Source organism: Nesoenas mayeri (genome assembly GCF_963082525.1).
Source record: "Nesoenas mayeri genome assembly, chromosome: 5".
NCBI classification, from domain to species: domain Eukaryota; kingdom Metazoa; phylum Chordata; class Aves; order Columbiformes; family Columbidae; genus Nesoenas; species Nesoenas mayeri.
This window is the reverse complement of record NC_137548.1, coordinates 17,077,481-17,102,513: the sequence shown is the minus strand read 5'-3', so window position 1 is coordinate 17,102,513 and position 25,033 is coordinate 17,077,481. Positions and strand designations below refer to the sequence as shown.

Genomic DNA, 25,033 nt, shown 5'->3' with positions numbered 1-25,033 from the left:
AAGCTGACGACTCCTCTGCTGTTTCACGTTGCTTTCCACACTGCCCATCATCGGATGTGCACTGCTAGCTCTGCATCTTCTCTCTCTTGGGCTTTCACATTTGGCTGGGGGATGTCATATGCAGGATCAGAACTAAGATGCTACCGGAATTACATCACATGTTAATTGGAAATAAAATTAGCATAAAAGAAAGAGATTTGTAGGAAAGTTACAACTTTTAAATTGCCATAATTCTAAAATATGTACAAGGACTTGAAGAGTCATTATACATTGGAAAGAAAATCTGCATTAAATAACAGCTTCAAATGATGTTGAAAATTCTGGCTTAGGCAGACTCCTGAACTGCATCAGCTGAGGAAATTGATTTCTGTTCATCCCATTTGCTGTCACTTAAGAATTATCAAATAACAGTTAATGAAAATTACTGCACTGTGTAATACTATTAGAATTTTACAGCAAAACATACCTCATTTTCTTAGTAAATAAAAATAACATTTGCTCAGAATATTTCCAGGAATTTTTGTTTGTGAAAGCAAAAGAAAATGCTTGTCCAAGTGCCTGCTTTTAACCCCACCAGCACACCTATCTGTAACAGCAGGATTTGTTATCCCAAGAAGGCTTTTTCCCCAGCAGCGCGTTTTCACAGCTCTCTGCACATCAGATCCTGCACTCAGCCGTGTTTCACACAGAGGCGGCTGCTCCACACCCAGCTTTACGTAACCCACGGTCGCTCAGCCGCACTGACTTGGCCCTGGCGCTGGGCAGGTGTTCTCAGGCTACTTAGACGTGCAGGATTTCGTGCTGGGTCAGCACACAGTCCAAGGTGCCACAGTAAACTGCAAAATACACAGGCACCACCTTAAGGGCAGAAGCTATTCCAATTCAGCAAAAACATTCCTCTTCAAAAATCTCCCCAGTCCTCAGAAGCAATGAAGCTGTGATGGTTATAAAACGATAATCAAGATGTTGAGCAAGTTGCTCTCTAAGAGGCCAAAAACTGTCATTACCTTATTTGGACTATTTTCCTACATCTCAATGAAGCATCGCATCACCCCTAATTATATTCTCTAATTAGTTTCCAGATTGCAATCTACTCTAGGTGTACCTGCTTTAGCAGGGAGGGTGGACTAGACGATCTCCAGAGGTCCCTTACAACCCCAACCATTCTGTGATTCCATGAAAAGTAAAAAACCAGCCAGAATAAATTTTTAAGACTATATTTTTTCCCTCCATCTAAATTCTAGCACCACTATCCACAACGTGTAGAAGCAGCCTTTCTCCAGCCTGGCCTCCATGTCTCTGTACCACCACTCCAAGGGCACCAGAAACCACCACCCCAATCACAGGCAGCTCTCAGACCCACGAGGCTGCAGACCCCCCCCGAAGTACATCCAACCAACAGCCCATTAGTGTTAGCCTAACAGCATCAAGCCTTCATTTTGGAGCAGAACCCTCTCTCAAGGCCCAGCTTGAAGAGAAGATGAGTGTAAAGTGCAAATTTTCTGAACTAGCAAAAAGCATTGGCCTGCATATAGGTCAGACTAACACCTACATCACTAATTTCAGATGGAGTTTCCAACAGCAGCTACATTTCCCAGGGCATTTTTAAACCACGGGCCCTGCTTACAGAGGTACACTTACAGCTTTTTTTACATTGTCTTACTTCAAGATATTCACTCAGAAGTGATGCTGGAAAGATAATAGGCCATTTCTTTATTATTTTGCTCTACTGTTCTCACATTGTGGTGTTCTCCTTAGAAAAATCCTAGTAAGGTCGTGTCTACACTTTTTCAGGAAGACTCTCTCTGGTGAAGAACAACTTCTCTGTTCACATCACCAAGAACAAAAAAAGAGCCTACACACAAACAATCAGGAAACTAAAGAAAAAAATCTAAAACTGCATTTTTGGCCATTTAAGGCTACAAACTTAGAAAGCATGAACAAGCCCTTAGTTCAAAACAAAGTTTTAATATTATTAAAAGCAGAGAAATACCTGTTTTTCAAATATTTGTCTGTAAAATATTCATGGTAACTGAGGCCCTAACCCACTGTCTTGCATCCTACATAACAATAAACTGCTTACAGGTGCTAAACTTGCCATTAAATTCCTCTCTTCACCCACAGACAAGAGAGAACTACAGAGAACATATCAAATATCATGTTTCTTTCAATTTCTTCCTCATATTTTACCACTGCCTTGGTGCCAGGATTGCTCAAGATGCATTATCTAGTGTCTCTATCCACCTACAGCCATGCAGTTCTTGTGCTGTAATGCAACGGCACCAAGCCAAACTCCAGAGGTCTTACAGCTTTCCAGTAGTGTAAGAAGGCACGGCATGCTCGCACTGCTGAGTACCAAACATCTGCACTGGAGATGAACGTGTGAGGAGTACATGGGCAAGAGCAGCAGTGGATGACACTTGCCATTGTGGACCCTTCATCCAGCACTACTCTTTCCTTACCTCCTTTCTGGGCTTTGCAGAGGAGCTGCGTGAGCTCTTCTTCATAAGGTGTTTCCCCTTGATATGTCAGGCGCAAGTTTGCTGTTATATCAGAGAGCTGCAAGACTGACACTGCAGGCTTCCACCCTAGGTAAGATCCCACTGGAACCAAACAGCTTTTACTCAAACCACTTTCACGAGACAGAACAAAATGTTAAATCCTGTGATTTTTGTCAACTCTCATCACAGCGTCCCGATCAAAATATCCACTCAAGCAAAGGCGTTTCGGTGCCATACTGTTACCTTGGGTAACACAAATCCTTCTGTGTTGTTGATTCTGTGACACTAAAAGCAAAATCACTGTAAGTCATTTAATACTTGTTACAGAGAAATTAATTGGACTTGACTGGAAATGAGCCTTACTTGGGAAACTACTCCTCCACACTCACACATTAGGATCATACGAACAGTTGTATTCTATCCATCAACTGTTCCACTTGCTATATACCTTTTACATAAATACACAACAGATGACAGTTACTTCTCAGTAATTAAGCCACAGAGAAGATTGCTAAGGTGTTCTTGAAAACTAGCTTAGCAGATTTTCCAAGAACTGACACCGTGACATAATTGAAACTACAGAGCACTACTCTGAAGTAGTCAAGCTGTTCCTTTGGCAGCTCTCCTTTATAGCAGAAGTTTGTACCATAAGCCCAGATAGAAAGGCATTTTTAAATAGCTAAAGTTAGAACTCAATTTTTCATCAATGTAGAGGCTTCATGTGAAACAGGTTTCAAAACTGATAACCTAGTGAGGACATACTGAGTCCCATCAATACCTCAGTCAGAACAGGTCCCAGGGACAGGAGGCTGGGACTATAACGTCTGCCTCTCATGCAAGCCCTCAGTATTTCAGCTGATGCTCTTTACCCTCTCACTTAAATACTCCTTGGAACAGTGAGGCCTTCACTGGCTGCAACCCACAGGCTCAGGCTCAACAGTTACCCTGGTCACTTCTGCATCTTACTCAAAAAGACCCATCTATTCTAAACTCCTTCTGTGCATAAAGAAGGCCTCTTCAGCCCTTTCAGGTTCAACCCACAGTACCCACTGCCTTCATTTGCTGTTATCAGAAACCTTGAACATGGTGTTTTCTCATTCTGGGACCCAAAGACAGTGGGCTAGAGAGTCCTCAGTCTTCCCAGTCCTTGCCTGGGAGGGTACAGCAACCACCCCAGCTACTCTCACTCCAGTGATAGGAGACAAGGTGGCAGCTGTGGTCCTGCTCCTTGTACCCTCCACAGCAGGGCGGTCTGGGAGGAAGGAGAAAAGCACCTGCTGGGGACCATTATATCTGTCACACCCAAGACAACCAACCTTTGGATGTCGACGATCATCTTGGACATTGACTGCTATAAACTGGCACCTGCATAGCAACAACAATCCTGAATTCCATGGCTTCTGTGCTTATGCTCAGAACAATAGTTGGATTAGCCATCCTGGGCTAGTACCATCACCAAGTACTCCATTCAGAATGGGAACTACTCCAACCACTCTTTATCACTCACCACACACCTGTCTAACGGACAAAGCAGTCAGAGCTTTGTTAAACATAATTTCTTCAGCACAAGTGGGACCATACAGAAATCCTTCCAAAGGATTTCCAAAGCCAAAAGGAAAAGACCATGTTAATATCTCTGCCCATTGGGGGTTGAGGCAGGGGAGAAGACAAAACCAAAACAAAACTCCACACACCAACACCACCAGAAAACTATATCTTAGAGAGGCAAGAGAGAGAGCAGAAAGGCAAACTCCAACAGGTCATGAGCATGGGAAATCTATGGGACATTGTCAGTCTTAAGCAAAAAAGTAGAGCACCCATAATAAGGATCTCCTGAAACCATATGCATTGCATCAGGAAAAGAAGCCATTACTAGTCCACAGGTAATCCAGGAAATCATAGTAAAAAGAAATCAGTCTTTTTCATGGCAGAACAGTTCAAAAAACATGAAGCACGAGCCTGGCCTCTGATCAAGAGGGTGCTCACGCTCACTCAGAGCATCACACAGCAGGCAGCCAGCGCTGATCACATCTGTCTTCTTCCCTAGATGTGGCTCAGCTGTCCATTTGGAAAGCAAGCACAAGAGGAGGTACAGGGCACTGTAGTCTAAAAAGCCATCATTCTTTTTTGGGCATTTTTCCAGTTCTGTGAGACCACTCCTTGAAACTTTCACATACACAAAGAGATGAACTGAACACACTGTGTTCTGCAGACATACTGCTTTCTGCCCCGTGGATGAGACAAGTGACATCAAAAGAGCCCACCCCTTCAAATACTAAGCTTCATCTAAACCAAATTAATTGCATGCCCCACCCCCCCAACTTGTTTTCATTTGGGAGTGTTTATACTACACTCCTCCACTTTGACAGCTGGGATGTAATCCTGCCAGTGGTTCAAAGTTGAATCCTCACCTGTAAAGGAAGGACACAACGCTGCCTGTACTGCTTGCCAGCCACTTGAAAATGGTATTGTGCTGTTTCTCAAGCATCAGTCCAGAAGACTCATCAAATTATTCTATTTTTCAGAAAATAAATATGCAGTCTTCAAATCTCCTAGGAGATCCAGGGTCTCATTTAGAGGGGAAAAAATAGTTTCTTAGTACAATGGTGAACAGCAGCTTCCTTTAGAAAAAAGGCTGCAGAGTGCACCTGATCTTTTAACTTTTAAATAAGCATGACAAAACCAAGCTGCTACCCACTTCTGATGCAACCCTCAGCCAGCCAATCATTCAAGTCTTTCAGATGTTTGTTACAAGTAAAGTTGTGTATAATAAACACAAAGGAGTGAAGAATTCCTGAAGAGCCAGTCCCAGTAAACAACCTGCAGATGTGAAAGAAAATAAATAATTTCTGAGAAGCAGTTTTTTCTTTTAGCTCACTAGATGAGTAAGCTACATAGCACCTTCTTAGATAATTGGCTATAAGAAGAATTAAAGACTTCTACGTTTTGAGAGGTTTTTTTTCTTCAAAAGTTCTTGTGTTAGGGAAACTGTTTTATCAATTAAAAAAAAACCAAAACCTTCCATTAGCCTCAGTAGGTTTAGGCTCAAGCTCAAATTTACTTGTGGCTTCCAGATTTTTCATTTTCCTGTGTTTCTTCAGGTTTTGTGTGCACTTGGGAAACAGCAACTATTTGCTGCATTTACAGGGCTACAAGAGCCTTCCTGGAACTCAGGCACCCATGCAAGAAGCATGGGTCTAACAGATAAAAGAAGTTAAGATAGAGGTAAAACTGTTGAATCATGCTGGAGTCCTCAACAACTGGGTTCAATTATATTTCCTTTACAGAAATCACCAGTGAGGAGCAGAGAAATGTTTAAAACCTGGCATTTTAATTTTGACCTATGCCTTGGAATAGACAGATATCTGTTAAAAGATGATGACAAATATCAAGATATATCAAATATAAAATAGTAAACATTTTGGCTCTCCTTTGATATCCAACCACCTATGAGCAATTTGCAGTCAGTTCAGCTACACAACAGCATCACAATGGGTTTGTATTATTTCTGCACTTGACAGGTGGAAAAAGTATCATATTGGGAAATTGACTGATTTGCTTAAGTTACAATGAAGCCTAATCCAGAGCCAAAAGCCAACCCTATGCTGTCTGCCAGGTCGATGCCTAAGAGACTGTTCCCTATTCTCTCTTGTATCAGAGAGTATTCCTTGATTTGGAAACTCCCTGTGCAACCCCCACCCCAGTGAATACATGGAAGACATCAAAATTTAAACACATTTCTACTGTTTGCAGCTCATCTATGTACACCTGAGACTTTATTCATACTTCAAAGCTGTCTGGGCAACGTGCTTCAAAAAACCCTCTAGTCAAACTATACATTGACAGTACAGCAGGAAAGAGCCATCTCTGAGTTTTTTGGGGATTGGCCTTGCAGGAATGCCCTCCAGTTCCTGAGCTGGTGTAGGCATCCAACACCGACACCAGATATTTTGAATAAACAATTTAATTGGAGGGGAGAGGAAAAAAAATATTCAGGGAAAGAATTTTCTCATTCAAAGACATATAAAGAATGGGGAAAAAAAGCTAATCATTTAATAGTTTCATCAAAAGGAGGTCAAGCTTTACCAAAAGAGAACCTTCACCCCTGTTCTTAGAAAGGCTACAACAATTATCCCCTCTAAGCCAAAGTGGCTGCTGAAAACAACCCCACAAAGACATCACTGTTTTAAAGATCTAACAAAACCATTCTCCAGCACAAGCCTTCCTTTGCTGTAATATTAGCAGCACTGCTAGGCTGCTCCCTTCTACCTGGATCAGCCCCAAACAACTGGCGATCTACTTTGGTTTAACAGGAGAGAGAACAGGGAGATTTTACATGAGCCATGTGCATTTCCCAGAAACAAGCACTTTGTGTTTCAGCTTTCACTACCAGCAGCAGCAAGTGTGTTAAAAGCCTATTCTTGCAGGGAGCTTTCACACCCACATATCAGTCAACATAAGAAAAGGCGGCAGTAACACTAACAAGTAACAGGAAACTCAAATACTACACTTGGTCCTACAAAAACATTTCAAATTACGCTACCGGATACTTCCCTGGGCCAAGTAGGCGTTCAGAGCACTTTCAACGGCATCGCGGTTGCATGTTTTAATCACTACCTACCACGCTTTTGATTCCTGGCCATCAATCGTTGTTATCAAGCGATTACATCTTTTAAGTGCCTGCTCTCAGTAGTTCTGGTGCAACAAAGCAAGAAGAAATCAGCAAGAGGCTTATGTGTTGATCCCAGGTTTGCCACTGAACTTATGCCACTGTGAACAAGTTCAATTTCCAGCCCTGTGTCTCAGACTTGCCATTACAAAAACAAAACAAACAAACAAAACAAACACAAACCACACACCAAAACACAAACCATAATTAAATATGAACACCAGGTATATCCAGTTGCCAAGGAATCCAGCTACAGAGATTCCAAACAGGTTCAAGGGGAGCTGGATTAGCCCAAGGTCTGCAAACGTGCTCAGCTCTCACAAAGGTCAAGAAAACTCAGCACCTTAACAGTAGGAGCTTTTGAGAATCTCAGCCTAATTCATATGCAAGGATTACTGTTTTAGGAATAAGCATTAGTACAAAGAACTTGACCCGCATCTAACTCGTCTACAGAACAACAGACTTAGAGATCTTGACCTTAAACATCAGGAAACAACTTTGCCCAGGAAGAAATCTGTAGTAAGCCTTAGAATAAATGACTTTGCTTCCAAATTCTTTGCCCAAGCTACGAATCAAGAATTTTAATTAAGGTCTCCTAATTGCAGTTAGCACAATTTGGGATAGGGGGCTGGGAGGAAACATGCTTTTCCACAGTCCACTGGTATCAAAGCTGACAAAGAAAGAAAAGTAACTTTAAAAATACATGTTAGCTGTAGTAAATACTCTACCCATGTTCTATGGGCTCAGAATCACATTCTCCTGTTTGAAGAAAGCTCTCCTGTCTGGTTCTACAAACCACTTTCACAATGACAAACAGGAGGAACCAGGAAAAAGGGAAAAATCAGGGAAGTTATTTGTTAACACATGAACAGCCACAGCATGGCAGACTGAAGGTTGAACTGACCCTGCCTACAATGTGGCCATTCTCTGTGTTCTATAGGCAAAGACGCAAAAGAAACATCCCAAAATATTGTTTTTCTCCATTGATTTCTTGCAATTACAGCTACGCTGTTTCATTACCACTGCAACAATACTAGAAGAAAAACTGCCAAAAAAGGGATGAGATTAAGCATTACATTTTAATAGATTATTCAAGACAAACAAGAGATCAAATGACAGCACAAAAGAGTTGTGCCAACCCCCACCCAAACAATACCTATTGTGAACCAAGATGCAGCACTGCACTGGATCAGGAAACTGCTTAGCACAGTAGCACAAAAATAAGAAAAGAGTTTTACTAGAAAAGCTGGTGGTCAGCACAGCACAAACAGCAGTGACTGTCTGCTGCAACCATAATTCTGTACTGTGCACCTGAGTTTATGTTACTTAGAGAAAAAAAAAAGACAAAACTTCCCAATGACTTTATGCATCTCTCATTCAATCACTTTTGGCTCCTTCCAGTACCATTTTGGGCTCCAAATGTCAGACTCCTCATTGACTCAAAAGAGCATTTACATCCTACCAGTCTCTTAGAAACATTCACAATTAAAACACAGCAGCAGATCAGCATCAGTCAAGTAAAGTCTTCTCTGCTCTCCAGAGACATGAACTGATATGCTAAAGATCCATATGGTTTTATTACAAAACCCAGAGCCAGCAATAACCTTATATACTTTAAGGAAAAGATAGCCAAGAGAGTCTTTAAATTGCCTTTAGACCAGACAATAGTAAGATCCATTGTTTTTACTGAGAAAACAAACAAAAAAGTTCTGATCCACAAGAAAGCTCTACCTTGAGGAGCAATGCTATCTGAAAACAGGCAATCCATCACTAGTAAGCAATGAAGAGTAAAGCTATGATCACATGGCACTAACAAAGGAATCAGAAAGGACATCAAGGGAGAGTTCCTGAAACAAAGTCCCAAACAAAAGCCATTTAAACTTGGGAATGTCTATGACCAAAGATTCTTCACTCTACTGAACAGTGAATAAAGGAAAATTCAAAGCACAAATTCTCCCAGATGCTGAGAACTGAGAACTAAAATAGCATCAGAAACAGAAAGAAGATGGAGCTTCAACCCCTATCTAGCAGCAAGCCTATACTTTGTATTCCTCAAAGTGTACTAAAATTTTGTAAAGGCCTTCTGTAAAGGCCAAGAAAAAGGTCAAAAAACTCTACTCACTTGAAAATCACTCCAGCCTGCACAGAATCCCCGGAACTTTGATCTACTCCTTCAGACAGAAGAAAAGGTTACAGAAAAATGTCAAGCCCCAAAGTCAAAATAGAACCCCATCCAGTGCTTGTCCCCTGCAAACAGATCTCTTTTCCTTCATAGTCCCAGCTCCCACTTGCAATCCATGGAACCAGGAACAGCAAGAGGCACAGTGCAAACCATTTTCTTTCCACAGATGCAACCACCTTTAAAAGGTGGTGGTTTTGAAAAAGTAAACTTCTGAGTGACAAAAGGTGCTGCTCAATTTTATCATCATGTACTCTTAGCACAGCACACGGTGCTCTAACCCTATGTGTCAGCAGCGATTTTTCTCCCCTTTTACTCCTATGCTTTCCCCTTTTCTGCTAGATACAGGGTGCAGGTCCACAACTACAAATACTTTTGGTTTTTTTGCCATCAGCCTTTCATTAAAACAGTAGATCTGCTTAGTTTCTTTTTCCCTTTCCTCCCTCACATACACGTTTACAGGAGTTTTCTTTCAGTGCTTGAGAACTACCAGATTGACAGCTCCAGTGAATTAAGCTCCCTCTTTGTCGGCAAAACAAGAGCAGCACCACAGGCGACCTTAGAACAAGCTCCCTCTATCCTCCTCTTCCCACCCCTCCAACTAGCAAGCGTATCTAAATGCTGCACTTCGTACACAGCTCTGTCATACCAGGGGGCCTTGTAAAGAGCCTCCAATAACGTGGTTTACCCAGACTATATCACACAGGACACTAATGTTAAAGCCACACGTGATGGAAACACCATGAGTCGACACATTATCTGTATGTACCTGTGCCAGACAGCGCAGCAACTCTAAAACCATGAGGCTGGTCCGAATGCATACAAGTCTGTGCTTAAAGACTGACTGGCAAAGAAACTCTATTTTAGAAAACAGTGTGAAAGAATACTGAGTTGAACCAACTCTCAAAGCCATATTTGAAAATACAGAAAGGCAATGTTAACTGAAAACCAACAGAAAGACAAGAAAAATTCCAATGCTCCCAATATTAGGCAAAAGACAGGCGCAGATTTTACTCAAAAATGAATTGTTCATTTGGCATAAATGCTACAGAGGCAGGGCTTCTGCTACTATGGCAGTATGAATATTGTACTTTGGTTTTGGAGTGTTCTTCTGCTATGTTACCACTTAACCTGGTCAAGCAGCACATGTGGATCTGGATACTCGCCTCTCTTCAATTACAAGAGGTTTTTAGGTTCCACAAACCCCACTGTTGGTTGTAAATCACAGACTGCATGCACTAGATGAATTTAGAAGACAGCTTCTAAGCTGTACCCAGCTTCTAAGTTCCTCCTTCTCCCTTTTCTGCAAGCTTTTTTATTTTTAGCAGGAAAGTCTTTTCTCTTTGGGGAAGAACATGTGACGTCTGAACTTGTTACGACATCTTGACAGAAATTATTTTTTTAATTGTTAAAGAGCCAGAGTGTTTTAGTGGCATGAACACATATACATCCGCTTAGAGATAAGTAATGCCTATTTCTTTACAGGTTTATAAAAAAGAAAACAAACAACAAAATGAAGCAAATTTATATTCGATCATGTTTTACTCACAGCAAAACTAGAGAATAGCAAACAAGTGCCGATAGCCTCTTTACGTTCCTGTGATGTTAGGAATTAGAGCGAGCTCAAAAATGCATTGAAAGGTTTATGCAGCAGATCCATCTGTGGCTGTTAGATACGGTGCCACAGATACTATTGCTGCCACCAGAGTCTGTAAACCAGCAACTGACAGAAGGCAAGAGGGTGTGCCAGGGGGAAGGTGAGCACATTTGCTCTGTGCCTCATCCTTTCTCTAACCATCTGCTACAACCATCGTCCAGGTGCTGGCTGGCCGGGTTCAGGTCTGTTTGGCTGGCCTGTCAACCAGAACACCTCCCAGCAGTCAGGGCCTCTGCTACAAAACAGAACACACAGGTCAACTTGTATGGAAGTAACCTCACCATTACCCCATGCCACCTCCTCGCCATTCAAACAGCAGCAAGCAGAGCTCATAGTGGCTGCACCAGCGGGCAGAGAGGGTGGATCTTCAGCCTGTAAAATCTCCTGAAATAAGACATGTTTTTGTAACACAAAGAAATAGCATTTTCATGAGCAAAGAAGCATCTACACACAGCTGTATGGCATGCAGATACAGCTAAAGAGCAACAGTTACCAGTATTTACATTCATCTCTGTGGTTGGTTTTTTATCCACAATGAAATAACCAAGATTCTCACGGAAACACGTTTTAGAGATAACACACTCAATTGGGTTTAAGTGGTCACTGCTGGACTCACTAAAACATCGCATATTGATGAAACAGGCAGTGTTTCATAGCCCACATACACAAATGACGATACTTTTAAGCCTTGTAGTGAAACCAGGTTGACAAGATAAGGAATACGCCTAGTCATCACACCAGTTCTTGTAACCAGGCAACTCATTTCAGAGTGGGAGGGAGAAAGGGCTGCTGATGGGGCCAGCATGGCACGTCATGAGTAGACCTTTACGATATCATTTCATTCCAGCACCATTAATCACCCCAGACATCACCTGTTCTATCAGCTATTAAGCAGTTGCCCCAACATGCAGATAACTTTATCAAGGTTAGGCAGTGAGAGCCATTACTAAGCACTAAAACATCCAGTGTCAAAGGCCTTATTTCCAAAGAATCCTCTGAACTATTTCCTTCTGCTGTAAGACAACCCACTTACACCAGTACATGTACTTACATCCCACCTAACATTGGGGGGAAATTACAGAAAGTAGCAGAAGTCACTAAAACTTTAAACCACATGATTTCAGAAAAAGACGACTATGTTGTTTTTGGCAAAAATACTCACCTCAAACCAGGTCTCTCAAAGCACCAATTTTTAGCCCATTAGCACTCTTCAAGGGGGAGAGACTCCCTCAACGTGCACACACATTTGTGGTGTGGTCAGACAGGACAAACATGGGCCTTCAGGACGACTACCAGGAGCATCCCAGCTTCACAGCTCAAGATTTAGTTGTTTTGTCTTTTGCTACAGACATGTCTCATTCAAGTATTTTTTCCCCCTTTGCCAGGAGCACTATGGAGAATTCATTTTAATGAAGCAAGGCCTAGGGACACAGATCGAACACAGAGAATCAATGCATTACAGAGGAAAAGGACTAAAGAGGGCTTGTTGACAAGGAGGAAGAGGAGTGCGATGAAGAGAGAAAATAAGCCTGTTTTTTGAGGAAGAAAGACCGACTTCAAATTCTTCCAAGCAAGCATGGCTCAGCAGTATGTGACAAGCCAAAATGAGACGCATTATACATCTTTACTAACTGGCATCCAAGGGGAGAGGATTAAACAGCTCAATGTGAACTGAACGCGATTCCAAGTTCTGGGCCTGGCTCTGCCAATTACCTTCCTGAAAGTGCCATTAGCTCTAGAAACACTGCTTTCTTCACCCTCCAGGTCGGATCCCTGGGAGCCCTCAGAGCAGCCTCAAGGACACAGACCCTCCTGCCCACACGGCCAAGAGCAGACTTATGCTTCGGGTCCCCGAAGCCAGAATCTGCACAAGTGGCAGGGAGCCCCAGTCAAAACAGCCCCAGCACTGTGGTTGGGAGGAAAGAGAATACAACTAAGGACGTTTTACTTGGAACTAAAGGACATTCCCCCACAATGAAACTCAGTCATTTTGAAAGCCATTCTTAAAAGTATGCAGTTGTCCTCCAAATAGGATTTCTCTCTGCAGAAAGAGAGAATACTAACTAGTACATATATTGTAATTGGGCAGTACAGAGGTATCAGTAGTGTTCTCCTTGATTGCATAAAGGGCATAACTCTTTCTGAGCAGAGTTAAATTCCATCAGTACAAAACAAACCATTGTTTCAAGGATTGAACGCTGAACTCAAAAATGAGAAAAAGAAGATAACCAGACAGAGGAGGGTTTGTTCCACAGCACTACGGCACAGATGTGCCCAGAACAGGTGCTTATTTTACCCATTATCACACTCAAATTAGCGTGTTTCATATGTTCTGCTTCCTTGTTTCCTTGGAACACGTTCAAGAATGTCACCTCACAAAAAGCATCAACTGTTGAGATGAAAAGCACATTATCTGGCCAATATCATGAGATATACTGTCAATCAGTGCTTCCCAGGTGCACAGCAAACACCTTCCGTCATCTCTGACAGCCCTCTCAGGTTGAGCCTATATATTTGAAAAAGCTGCCCACGTTTAGACTGCACACCTAGACTTCCCAAGTCATGACTCCTGAATTAGTAAAGGCAGTTCAAAATACTTGATGTACACAAAGAATTGTTTCTCGGACACCTTCTGCACTTTTACAGATTGGACCAAACCAGGACAGCAGTGACCTCAGGAGAGGTCAACATCTCTGCTCTGAAACAGAACCACAGGCCCATGTCATTCCCAGCATGTTTGTCCCAACTAGTCCTTAGCAGTCTCAAGCAAATTCCACTGCTTACCTAGGTAACCAGGGCATCTTTTCCACTTAACTAGCATCCCTCCTTCTTGGCCCAGTTGAAGCCCACTACTTTTTTTTTCTTCCTGCCTACAGTGGAGCTGGGGAATATAATGCTTTGGAGGGTTTTTTGTTTGTTGCATTTTGGTTTTGTTGTTGTTTTTATTTTTTTTCCCCCACAATAGCTTTTTTACAGTGTCTAAAAATCCATCTCCAGCCTCCTTTTCTTTATGCTGAATAATGCAGTAAAACACACCGTATTTTCAAGACCTCTGATCCCTCTTATTACTCTCTTTTGGACACTTTCCAGCTGATCTGCCTTTTCCTTGAAATGCCATGCCCTGAACCAAAGGCAGTAGGTGAGGCTGCTGCAGCAGCAGCCTTATCAGTGCTGTGCAGAATGGAGACATGACTCCATGTGCTTTTCAGGCTGTGTTCCAACTTGTGTACCCCAATATGACATTTGCCTTTTCTTCTGGCAATAACGTCAATTTGTATACAGCCTGCGATCTGCAGAAGAATGCAGATCCTTCTCTGAAGAGCTGCCACCTGACCAGCCGTATTATTGCTCCTTGCTGCATATGATTTCAAACAGTTTGTGGTAAAGGGATGTGCCACGGGGAGGACGCAAACTTCCTGAACCTGAGGTAAATGATTGCTAGATGATGAAACGGAGCCGCTATGAAAGGGTGATTGTTACAGTCCCTTCTGGCGCTGAGTGGCTGCGCTCCATGTTCCCGTGAAATAGTTCTGTAAACAAAACCCAGGAAGCTTTTTGTGAGAGGGATGCTGACCACTAAGTGCTCTCAGAGATTAAGAAAATGCACATACATCCAGTTATTTCGGGATGTACAGGCTTCTCTACAGACTACTGGAAGAATGGGCAGGAACCCAGAAATACACTGAACTTTTCCTTCAAGAAATACACAGGGGTTTTGCTACTAGCTTCAACACTTTTTCATGCCTTAGTATAACTTCTAACATCAGGCTAGTTGTCTTTGTTAGAGCTGATGTAAAAGAAACTTACCCATACATCCGGCTCCCAGTTACTTCTCATGATATAGTATTTCAGACTAAGACAAACAACAATGGGAGCTATTGATCAGCACACCTACATTTTATTTTTATGGCTTTTAAGGCTGTAAAAGCTAACTGGCACAAGCCAGGCATTTAACAAAAGTAGTATTTAGGTTTTTTTCATGGGGAATTGGGCTTAAAGAAAATCCCCCGAGTCCTTCCTGGAAAAAATATGCAATATACTTCATGACCTGCTATATAAAGAAACAGATTAATTTAATACCCTCAAACCAGCATTATTCTTAAATCTATCTTAAAACTCATGTTTAGGTTCTTGCGTCCAGGCCATGGCACACAAGAGACCACAAAGTTTAGAAGAGAAGAAGAAAGCCATATAGACCTACAGCACTGACAAGAGTGTTTACCATGTTATGGTAGATTTACTAAACAGAGTAGCTTCTCATATGTGCTAAAAGGCGGCTTAACTATCGCAGAAATAAAATGGGCAGAAGCTGAAGAATCAATTTAGCTTAAAGAAAATTTGAAAAACAAAGAAGTTCGAGTCACACAAATTTAAATTAGGAATGCTAATAGTTTGGTAGGAAAAAAAAATCATTGTTTGCTATGCTTAACAGATCTATATGGTATCTGCATCAAAATAGCTTCATCTTAACACAACAACAACAAAAAATAATAATAATAATAAAAAACAACCAAGCAAAAAAAGAAAACACAAAAAACACCCACAAGAACCAATCCACCACAGTGACCTGTCATACCCAGACGATCTCCAGCACAGGTGAGGTACGCTCTACCAGGAGCTACACACCCAAAGAGACGTGCATCCCCTTGCATAAAACCCAAACGTGCTGAACTGATGCAGGCAGCAATTCAAGAACATCATCTCAAGTTTCAGAACAGTCTTTGGCAGTGAGTAGCACCTGACAATCCAAACCAGACCAAGAAGCGTTTGCTTCTTGTGTGTCAATGAACGTGATCAGTTTGTCATGGATGGTCTCCCAAGGAAAGAAGAGGACAATTCAGCTTACTCACTAGAAAATAAATAAATAAATAAATAAAGACAACTGGGCTTTCCTAGAAGACATTCTCAATTACGTCAGTTCCATTTTCTTCTTTTGTGGACAGAATTTGGCTTTCTTAGAATTTCTATAATTTCCCAAGAACTTTTTCTTCTCAGATGCTCCCCCTGCTTTTATGAAAAAAATACCGCATAATAAAACCTGATCATAAATAATATAGGCATTAAGATGCACGAGCACAGTACTTTTGTCTGTCAAATGAGAGGGTTTATTATGACACGGATTACATCTTCAGGCAAATCTTCAGCTCCTACGCTATTGATTTTCTACACACTATAAAGAGGAAATTCTGACTCACATATTCATTACGTACATAGCTACACAGAAAAGCTACATTACCATGCAGACTCGCAAGTTGTACATGTGAATGCTTTTGCCCAAAATAACTGAGAAGTAGTTTATCATTCAGAATGGGGTGGCTATAAATTATCTCCTCTTGGATCAAGCATATTCACTTCACCTCATATCCCTGCAACTTATTCACATTGCCTTAACCTTACTACCTTGCATCTCTCTGGCTCCCAGAAGAGACTCTATTAACAGATGACATGTAGAACAACTACCAAGGAAATGGAGGCTTTTATAGAGTGAAAAGCCCTTTGTAAATGGCTGCACCTCACTAATCTGAGCTGGTGTCAAACACACGCAACTCATTTTCTGAAGAGATATATGCATTTTTCTATTCTACCACCACCACTCCTCATATGTCGTGAACAGGAGTCTTTTTATCCACAACATCCAGAGAGACCTGGCAGAACATCTATGCGTACCTTACAAAAGGATAATATGGGTTTCCAAGAGTCTTTACCACCATCTGCAATTCACATCACAGCTCTGTCATCTCTGTGATGGAATGGGGCACCTCCATCTCTCTAACCCTGTATTAGTGCTCGTGCACCTGCACGGTGACAACCACTCCAATGTCAATGTCACGAGCAGGGAATTGATTGGATTGAGAATCTTTACCAATCGCATAACTACTAAACCCAGCTTGAGACAGAGGATGAGACCAAGCAGCTAGAGGAAGGAGGAACTCTTCCTATCAGCAGTGGCAGCGGCACATGACAACTGCAGAACCACACACATCCCAAGCTCCTAAATTCTCCATTAGGAGTCTCTAGAAACCTTGTATTACTTTTTAGCAGGCTACAGATACTCTATATTTTGCTAATAACCAGCTACGTAAATCTCAGACTGTGCCATCATCTTGGTGGAGCTGAACGTAAAAAGCCCACAGGAAAGTCTACTGGAGATGCACAAACGAGACATTTGCACACTGCAGTCCCATAAGGGGCCCTAGTCAGGGAACTTGCAGCTGTGGCATATATGTTAGCATGGAAATAATTCCAAGTTCAAGCTAGCAGCATCACTCAAAAGCACAGGATAGTTTGGAAGCAGTAGCTTTTTAAACTTTCTCCTGACTAATACATTAGCTAAAGAGATAAGAAGCCTGTACCAAATGCCCTGTTCTATACAGAAGAGCTCAATCCCACATCACAATTCAAACAGGAATGCCCTCTCATCAGCTAGGCAAAGACTTTTTTCTCCTTGCTGAAACCATATTGATGCACAGAAAGCAGCACCAAAGTCTTACTCCACCATTGCTTATGTAGAAAGGAGCTGCTGTGTGGAACCGAAAACTGCTGGGGGAAGCAGAGACCAAAACTGAGGACGCACCTCATGCCAAAGAAATGCCTCAGCCACAGCACTACAGACAAGGCACAGGGGATGGCTCTCCTGGCACTGGGGCGGGAGCTCACATTCCTCTCTATACACAGCGGCAGGTTGAGCCAGCGGATCAGAGTGAGCCTGGCACATCTTCAGGTTCAGTCTCCCTTGGGAGACACCAGCTGCAAGCTGGAAACCAGGCTTTCCACTTGCCAGGCAAGTGCTCTCTCCTTCAGGTTAACAGCTCCCAAGGTGCTACCCAGAGACCACTGATCCCTCTGCAACAGGCCTGTGAGACCACGCTGCCTTTTTGCTCACCACACCACTCAGAAGCCTGAAAAAGATGTAGAAGCATTAAGGGCTGCCACCCAGAAATTTGGGAACCACTGGTCTGGGCTATAAATGTGGAGGTAGATACTACCACAGGCACTGCTTTCATCTCCTTGGGCTACACCGGGAGGGCATGGCCAAGGCTGTTACGCTCTATGAAGAATACAGCTCAGGAAGGACGTATCTAGTGTGCCATAGCAAGGACCAAAAGTACAGGTGAGCTCAAAGGCCTTTGATACAAAGATTACCTTGGCAAGATTAGGCAAAAGCCCCAAGACACTGCGTTCAGGCATGACAGATGGCATGCCAGTCACACATGTTACCAGAACTTTACATAATCGAGTGAAAATTTTAAGGAAAGGAAGGCAGGTGCGCCTAAGTTCTCCAGTAAGAAAGCCGGGGAATTCAGATGCCAAAATTTAACAGGGAAACCTACTGAAGCCCAGCAGTCCAAGTGGCAGTTTAAAAATGGATACAAACATGAGGGAAGTATTTAAGGGACCTGCCTAGTCTTTGCAGAGCAGACACCCGAAGGTAAGCCTGCCCGTGCCTCAATGCAGCACCTTAATTCCTGGTCCACTCGCGCTCGCTCGTGTCACATTTCAGCTATGACAATATAACAACATTTCAGCGTAGGAGTGTTGCTGGAGACAAAACCTGGAACCCCTCTTAAGAAAGAGGTTCCTCACTTAGACCAGGGGTGTCAAACTCATTTTCACAGGGGGGTCACATCAGCCTTGCAGTGGCCTTCAAAGGGCCAAATGTAATTTTAGGACTGAAGACTCTCTCTCAGAGGATGGTTCAAACAAATTTTGAAACATCCATCCATGATGCCTTTAGGATATCAGTGTTTTACACTAGAAGTGACTGCAAAGAAATGAAGTTTTTTCTCATCCTAACAATACTCCTGATTTAAAGCCAGCGTGCTACAGTTCATTAGGAGGCTTCTCTTACTTCCCTGGATTACATAACTGCTTCATTGCAAACCCATACAAGCAAAACTGAACTTTGTAGTCATCCAGAAAGTATATCTCTAGGCAACAGGCAAATAAATTCCAAGTAACAGTCACCATAAAGTACATAGAGTAGACGGACAGAAACAGAGTCCACTCTAATGCATGAATCACTGGACAGGAATGAGTAAGCTTACCTTATTTCCTACCATACACAATATTTCTTGAGTTTCGTGCCACTTTTCTACAGCAATAAAAGCTTACAAACACGCAAGTAATCAAGTAGATATTATGCCTAAAATACGTGAAAGTCTTGCCTAAATGAATGCAGCCTCCCACTGGTGTAAATGGAAGTTACCAGGAAGGAAAAGAGCATCCAAGACATCAGCGCAACTTGTTCCAGTGACTTTACTGATCTTTAAACCAAACACTTAATTCTGCTTCTACAGAACAGCTAATATTAAATACTTTTAAAAACATTAAAGCATGATCGAACAGACCAATGTCTGTAAATGTACAAAGTGAGCTTAGCCTGTACAGAATGAGATAGCCTAATTTTCATCAAGAAATTAGTAGCGTGTAGCAAGAGAGACACTTTGGGTTCAATTTTCACAGCACTGCAAGGACCTAAAACTATTAATAAATTTGTACAGTACACAAAGAAATTGTAGATTCATGTTATATAACACAAGTGTTAGTAATTTCTGAAGCAGAGAAAACTTAAGCAAAGAACCTAGTCAAAAAGAGCAACAAGGACACTTGGGCAAAAAGTCAGTTTTGGAGATCCCTAAACATAAGAATGTACAGCACATAATACCAAGAATTAAAGACAAATTGCTACAAAAAGCTTTTTACATATTATCTCAGATTTCCCTTAGTTTCTGTGCATGAAAATCAACCTATATCAAACCTCAAGGCCATAAAAATAATATTTTAGTTATCAGAGGCTGAAATGTATTTTTCTGTCCTACAAAACCTGACCAAAAATCTCTTAGGCAAGGTCAAACCCTAGTGTTATTCATCCAAAAGTATTTTGTTTGGACAATCACGTGAAATTTAAAAAAACACATTAACTGACAACCTGCAGCCTTTTCTATACTTTAAAAAACTCTAGTTAAAGTTTTGCTGCAGTTTGACAGAGGATACAGAGTGCCAAGAACACACGCTGATGTAAATGCTTCTGTCGCTTCCTCAAAATAGTTTTCTGTTTCTTCTGCCTCCTTCATCTTTACAGAAAGGAGCAAGTGCTGCCAACAGAAACGTCACAGGGATTTGTGTTCTTAGCATGACATGCCTTAATAAAACATATTTGAAGACTCATAGAATATATCCTGCAAAGTCTGAACAGGCTTCATTGAAACCAGAACATGGGTTAGAGTATTTTCAGTTATCAAACTTAACTTCACGTTCCTGTTATAAACTTAATATTATAATGAAATAAATAAGAAAAAACTGTTATTCACTATCAGAAGCTGTAACGCATGCATCACAAGACCTCGGACACACGTGGGCGCTTACCTGTCCAATTAAATAATAAAACTGTGTAACATACTGCACATATTATCCTCTAAGCTATTCAGATAAAGTCTAATTACAGCTTATCAAACTAACCTTTACCTCAGGGTCCGCAGAAAACAGATACACTTATACCACCTTCAGACACCTCATTCGGGAGAATACAAGCTCACTCAGCGGTTCATATAGCCTTAATTTCACGTGCTTTTGCGCAACGTGAAGCAAAGTTATTCCCAGTCATTTAACTCTTCCTAATAATAAATCTGTTTCAGGTCCAAACCTTCGCAGGGTCCGCAGAGATCCTAAGTAAGACGATTTCACGGGGAATACTTGAGACCCCTCGGCGAGCAGCAGACAGAAGTTTAGCGGGGCGGCTGTGCCGGTCCCGCACACACGCACAGACCGGGCTTCCCGGAGCGCGGCAGCCGCCCAGGTGAGCGGGAGGCGGGCAAGCTCAGCCGCGTCCCCGCGGGCACGGAGCGGGGAGCCCGGAGGGCACCAGCCAGCCCTGCCTGCCCTCGGTCCTCCCGGGGGGAGGCGGCCGAAGGGCATCACGCACCGAGTACAAAACGCCCGAGGGTCGGAACAGGCCACGGCCGAACCCGGAGCGGCCCCGACCCGGCCCCAGCCCCATCCCGGGGCCGCCGCGCCCCTCGGCCGCCGCCCGCCCAACCGCCTCGGCTGCCGCGCCGGCGCTCCCCGCGGCCAGGGCCGCCTTCTTACCGACACAGCTCGGCGAAGGCCTGGAAATTCAGCTTCCTGATCTTCTTCTCGCTCAGCCAGTAGCCCACCCGCTTCCCCTTCAGGAAGGTCTGCATGGTGCCGGTCCGGAGAGGCGGCGGTCGCCCCGCAACGATGAGGGTCAGCCCGGGGCGGTGGGGGCAGCCCGGCTACCGCTCGCACTCGCCGCCTGCGGAACGACGGCTTTAAGAAAAGAGAAAGGAAAATCAGTCGGTTCGCCGCGGGGAACGCCGGCGCTACCCCCCACTCGCCCGGCCTGCGCCGCTGAGCCGCGCCAGGCGCAGCCTCCGCCGGCGAGCGGCGTGCAGTGCCCGGCAGGCCTTGCCCCGCTCCGGCGGCAGCTCACCGAGCCGGGCAGAGCTGCCTCCGTCGGCGGGAGAGCCGCCACCCTCGCCAGCACGCTCGCCCGCTGCCAGCCCCGGAGCGGCCAGCCGAGCATGCTGCCCGCCCAGCGCCACCCGTCGCAGCGCCCGCTGCCCCTCTCCCGGGCCGCCTCCGCCCGCACGGACCCCACGCCGGCTCGCCTCCGAGCCCGCCCGCTGCTGCTGCTGCTGCTGCTCCTGCTGCTGCGCGGCCGCGGTGCTGCTGCAGCCGCTCAGCTCCCCATTTGCCCGCTATTCGCAGCCACCTCCACTTCCTCCTCCTCCTCCGGCTCGTCCCCTCCCCTCCTCGCTCCCGGCCCACAGCACAGGGGCGGGCGGGTAACGCCAGGACACACCCGCCGCGCCGCGGCCCCGCTCGCACCGAGGGGCGCCGCCCGCCCCGCGCCGCGGGCACGCTGCCCGCCGCACCGCCGCCAGCAGGGGGCGGCCGGGGCCGCGCCCTCGCCTTAAAGAGACAGTGCCCGTGCTGGGCTCGCCCGGGGGCAACGAGATGTGCCGGCACAGCCCTGGGCCGGGCTCGGTTTGGAGCTGGTGTTTGCGCCGCCCTCACCCCTCTCCCCTGTGGCCCTGCCCGCCGCAGCCTGCTGCCGGCACGGCGAGGGGCATCCTCCGGCCCTCCCCGGAGCCGCTGTCGGGCGGGGGTCCAGGGTCTGCCCGCCGAGCCGTGTTCGCGGGAGGGCCCGCCCCGCTCCTTGCCAGAAAGCGGCTGCCTGGAGAAGGGGCAAAACGCGGGCTCGGCTGTCTGCAGTGACAATCGGGGCACGCTGTGCCCGTGCCTGCGTTTGAACCGATCCAGGCGACAGCGGGTGGCAACTCCCAGGGGTCCGCGGCGAGGGCACGGGTCGTGCTTCCGATGGGCAAACCCTTCCTCCTCCACGCTCGGCCTCGGCCCGGGCGCCCCTTTCCCCCGGCGCGGTTGGCCGTGCCGTGCCGTGCTGCCGGGCGGGCGGATGCTGGCGCACACCCCGCTGGGCTCGCCCGGGCACCGGAGCCGGAGGCGGCCAGTGCCGCCGGAGTGAAGCCTGTCGACGAGCCGTCTAATTCTGGTTTCCAAAGGAAGAACAGTTTATACAGCCACTTATCTTTCCTATTAGAACTACTAAAAATGGTTATTCAGTACAAGGGTGTACATCTTTCGCAGAAAAAAGACTCCAGTATATATCAGTTTTCAAAGCAAAACCAATTTACCTTCTTCCAGCATTTGACAAGTATCTGTAAGGATTTAACAGAAGTTTCAATAACAGCTATTTCTTATTCAGCTTTTTTTTTTTACCCAGGAGGCAGGCGAAGGCAGGCAATCGCCAGCATGAGCTGGCGTTCTGATTTTTGGGTTGGCATTCTTAAATGCCGAGGCAGCTGTTCTGTGCTTCATTTCAGAGGAAGAATATTCCAGTCTGAATTACTGTGGTATCTCACAGCGCAAGTGTAATTTTCCCATCTTTGTTTCTCCATCCGAAATGAGCGTCATCCAGCCTGAACATTTTTTGCTATCTCTTTGCAAATGGAAAGCATAGCTTTTATAATAATTATGTCTTTCACAGAGTGGTTGGCAGTACCTGCAATCTGGAACTGAGATGCAGCTGATGCTCCTACGGTGATGCTTTTTGTGAACCAGGCTTGGAGCCCCGTACAGCTGAAACTGCTCAGCGAGTTCTGCTGACTCACAGTGTCACAACAAATGCTGTTTAATAACTTCATCAGAGTACGGGAAAAGTGGTAGAACCATCCATTCAGAGGAAAGAAGGGGAAGAGCCAGGAAAGCCTTAAGAAATACTAAAGGGGTCATTGACCTGGGGAGTAGGTAGAGACCATTTTACATTCCTGCCATTATTTATGTGAGCAGTGAAGTCATTCTAAGCCAAGAGTATACTAGAAAGTAGTCAGGGTGTGGAATGACCCACAAACAGCTCATGCCAATGTTTTCTGAAAATGTGTATAATATTTTACTACTTTACTTCATTTTATATAGAAATTATATCTATATATATTCAAAACATATAAATATTTTAAAATATATATTATACATATATTTTTACTAGCTTTTCTCCATTCCTGGTGGTTTTGAGAAACAGATATGTTTCTTTTTCTCCATCTTAAATTATTTGCTACTGATATAACTCACTTTTCACAGCACTTTTAATCATATTCACACATTTTTGCACAATTCATTAAGTAACATAACTAGACTTAGTAGATGTATTTTGATAGCATGATTCCTGCTGCAGAATGTTCCACTGATATTTAAACATTTCAGGGAAGCGTGGTAACTTCAGGAAAATTTGTAACTCAAAAAGGTCCAAATGCAAGACATTATCAAAATTCAGTAAGCATTCTGAAACAAATTGCTTTGGGTTTCCTGTTTCAAAGTGTTTCATTTTGCTAACATCAGTGCTTTACTTCAGCTCTCATTTCACTGGACTTATTTTAGACATTATTAAAATTTGCATGAGTATATTAAGCTCAAAATTCATATTTTTAATTGGAATGGAATATGAATGTATTGAAACATGACCTTATTGAAGCCATCTTCCTAAATTATTTCTTCCGAATGTTTTTTCCTTAGGAAATGTCACGGTTTCAGACCAATCTAAAACACAGGCTGTGAAGACAGAACAATTTATGAACTTCTTTCCAGATATGGGAGAGCAGGTTCTCAGAGGTGCTGAACATTCTTGCCTCCTGCAGAAATGAAGCACAGGAGCTACAAAGGAGGAATTTGCTTTGGTCCAATATAGATGCATAAGATGTATCAGAGACCAGATTCAATCTTAGGAAGGAGAAAGCTGGTAAATTACTTCACTTTAAACTGCCTTTTTTTGTATTGTAACCCTTGAACAATTTCAGATGTGGGAAATATATTTCATCTGGTGTGCCACTGTACTGCATTTTGCTGCACAATGTTGCTAAATAAATTACAATCCTCTGTTTATATTGCAGAGCCAGTTCAGGCAATGCCAAACCTGTGACCACACCAAGCCCCAGGGTAATATTTACCCAGTTCTTGATCAGAAGCAGGTTGACTATTCCTGTGACTTTCTGTGGCCCAATGCTGTAATCTGCAATTCATGAGCTGCTTCATGCTAATTAAAGGGGTGAGGGTTGATTAAGATCTTAAGCCCTCCAGCAATAAGAACTATCTTCCTCTTCATCTTAGCTTCAGCTACAGGTCAAAGCAGGTTTCCCTTGTTTAGCTGGAACCTCTCACACCTTGTCTTCTAACCCTTTCCACAAATACAGGGGCTCAAATGAGGTTGGACACTTGCAATGTGGCACAAGTTAGTGTAATTCCATGGGAATTCCTTTTGGAATAAGATGAGGCACCTCCATTCACTTAATTAGTTATCAAAGTATAGTTTCTCAGTGAATGATTAAGAACAATTTTCTCCACACCTGGCAAAAGTCATGGTAGGATCTTTTGCAATGAGTAGAAAGAGGAAGGTGAAGTGATTTTCACTGTGTGTGTTTTAAGCTTTTTCAATTTCATTTTAAAAGCCCTCACTTTCCACAGGACAGATGTTACTCTGCTGCAGATGCACAGGA

At 43.9% G+C, this 25,033-nt stretch overlaps 1 protein-coding gene across 4 annotated transcripts in view; it reads right to left on the bottom strand.

Annotated features, from left to right (window-relative positions):
• Positions 1–21,784, bottom strand: part of ITPK1 (inositol-tetrakisphosphate 1-kinase) — a 149,755-nt gene extending 127,971 nt beyond the window's left edge. Inside the window, exons 1-2 of one of the 4 annotated variants that reach the window (XM_080345054.1) lie at positions 21,620–21,784; positions 21,093–21,293 (exon numbers count right to left, since the gene is read on the bottom strand). In XM_080345054.1, the coding sequence (XP_080201180.1) occupies positions 21,093–21,187 (95 nt within the window). In that variant the 5' untranslated portion in view covers positions 21,188–21,293; positions 21,620–21,784. Of the gene's footprint in view, positions 1–21,092; positions 21,294–21,456; positions 21,591–21,619 lie in introns of those variants that run through there. The other 3 variants (XM_080345055.1, XM_080345056.1, XM_080345057.1) reach the window with 3 other exon arrangements.
• Between the last annotated feature and the right edge of the window lie 3,249 nt (positions 21,785–25,033).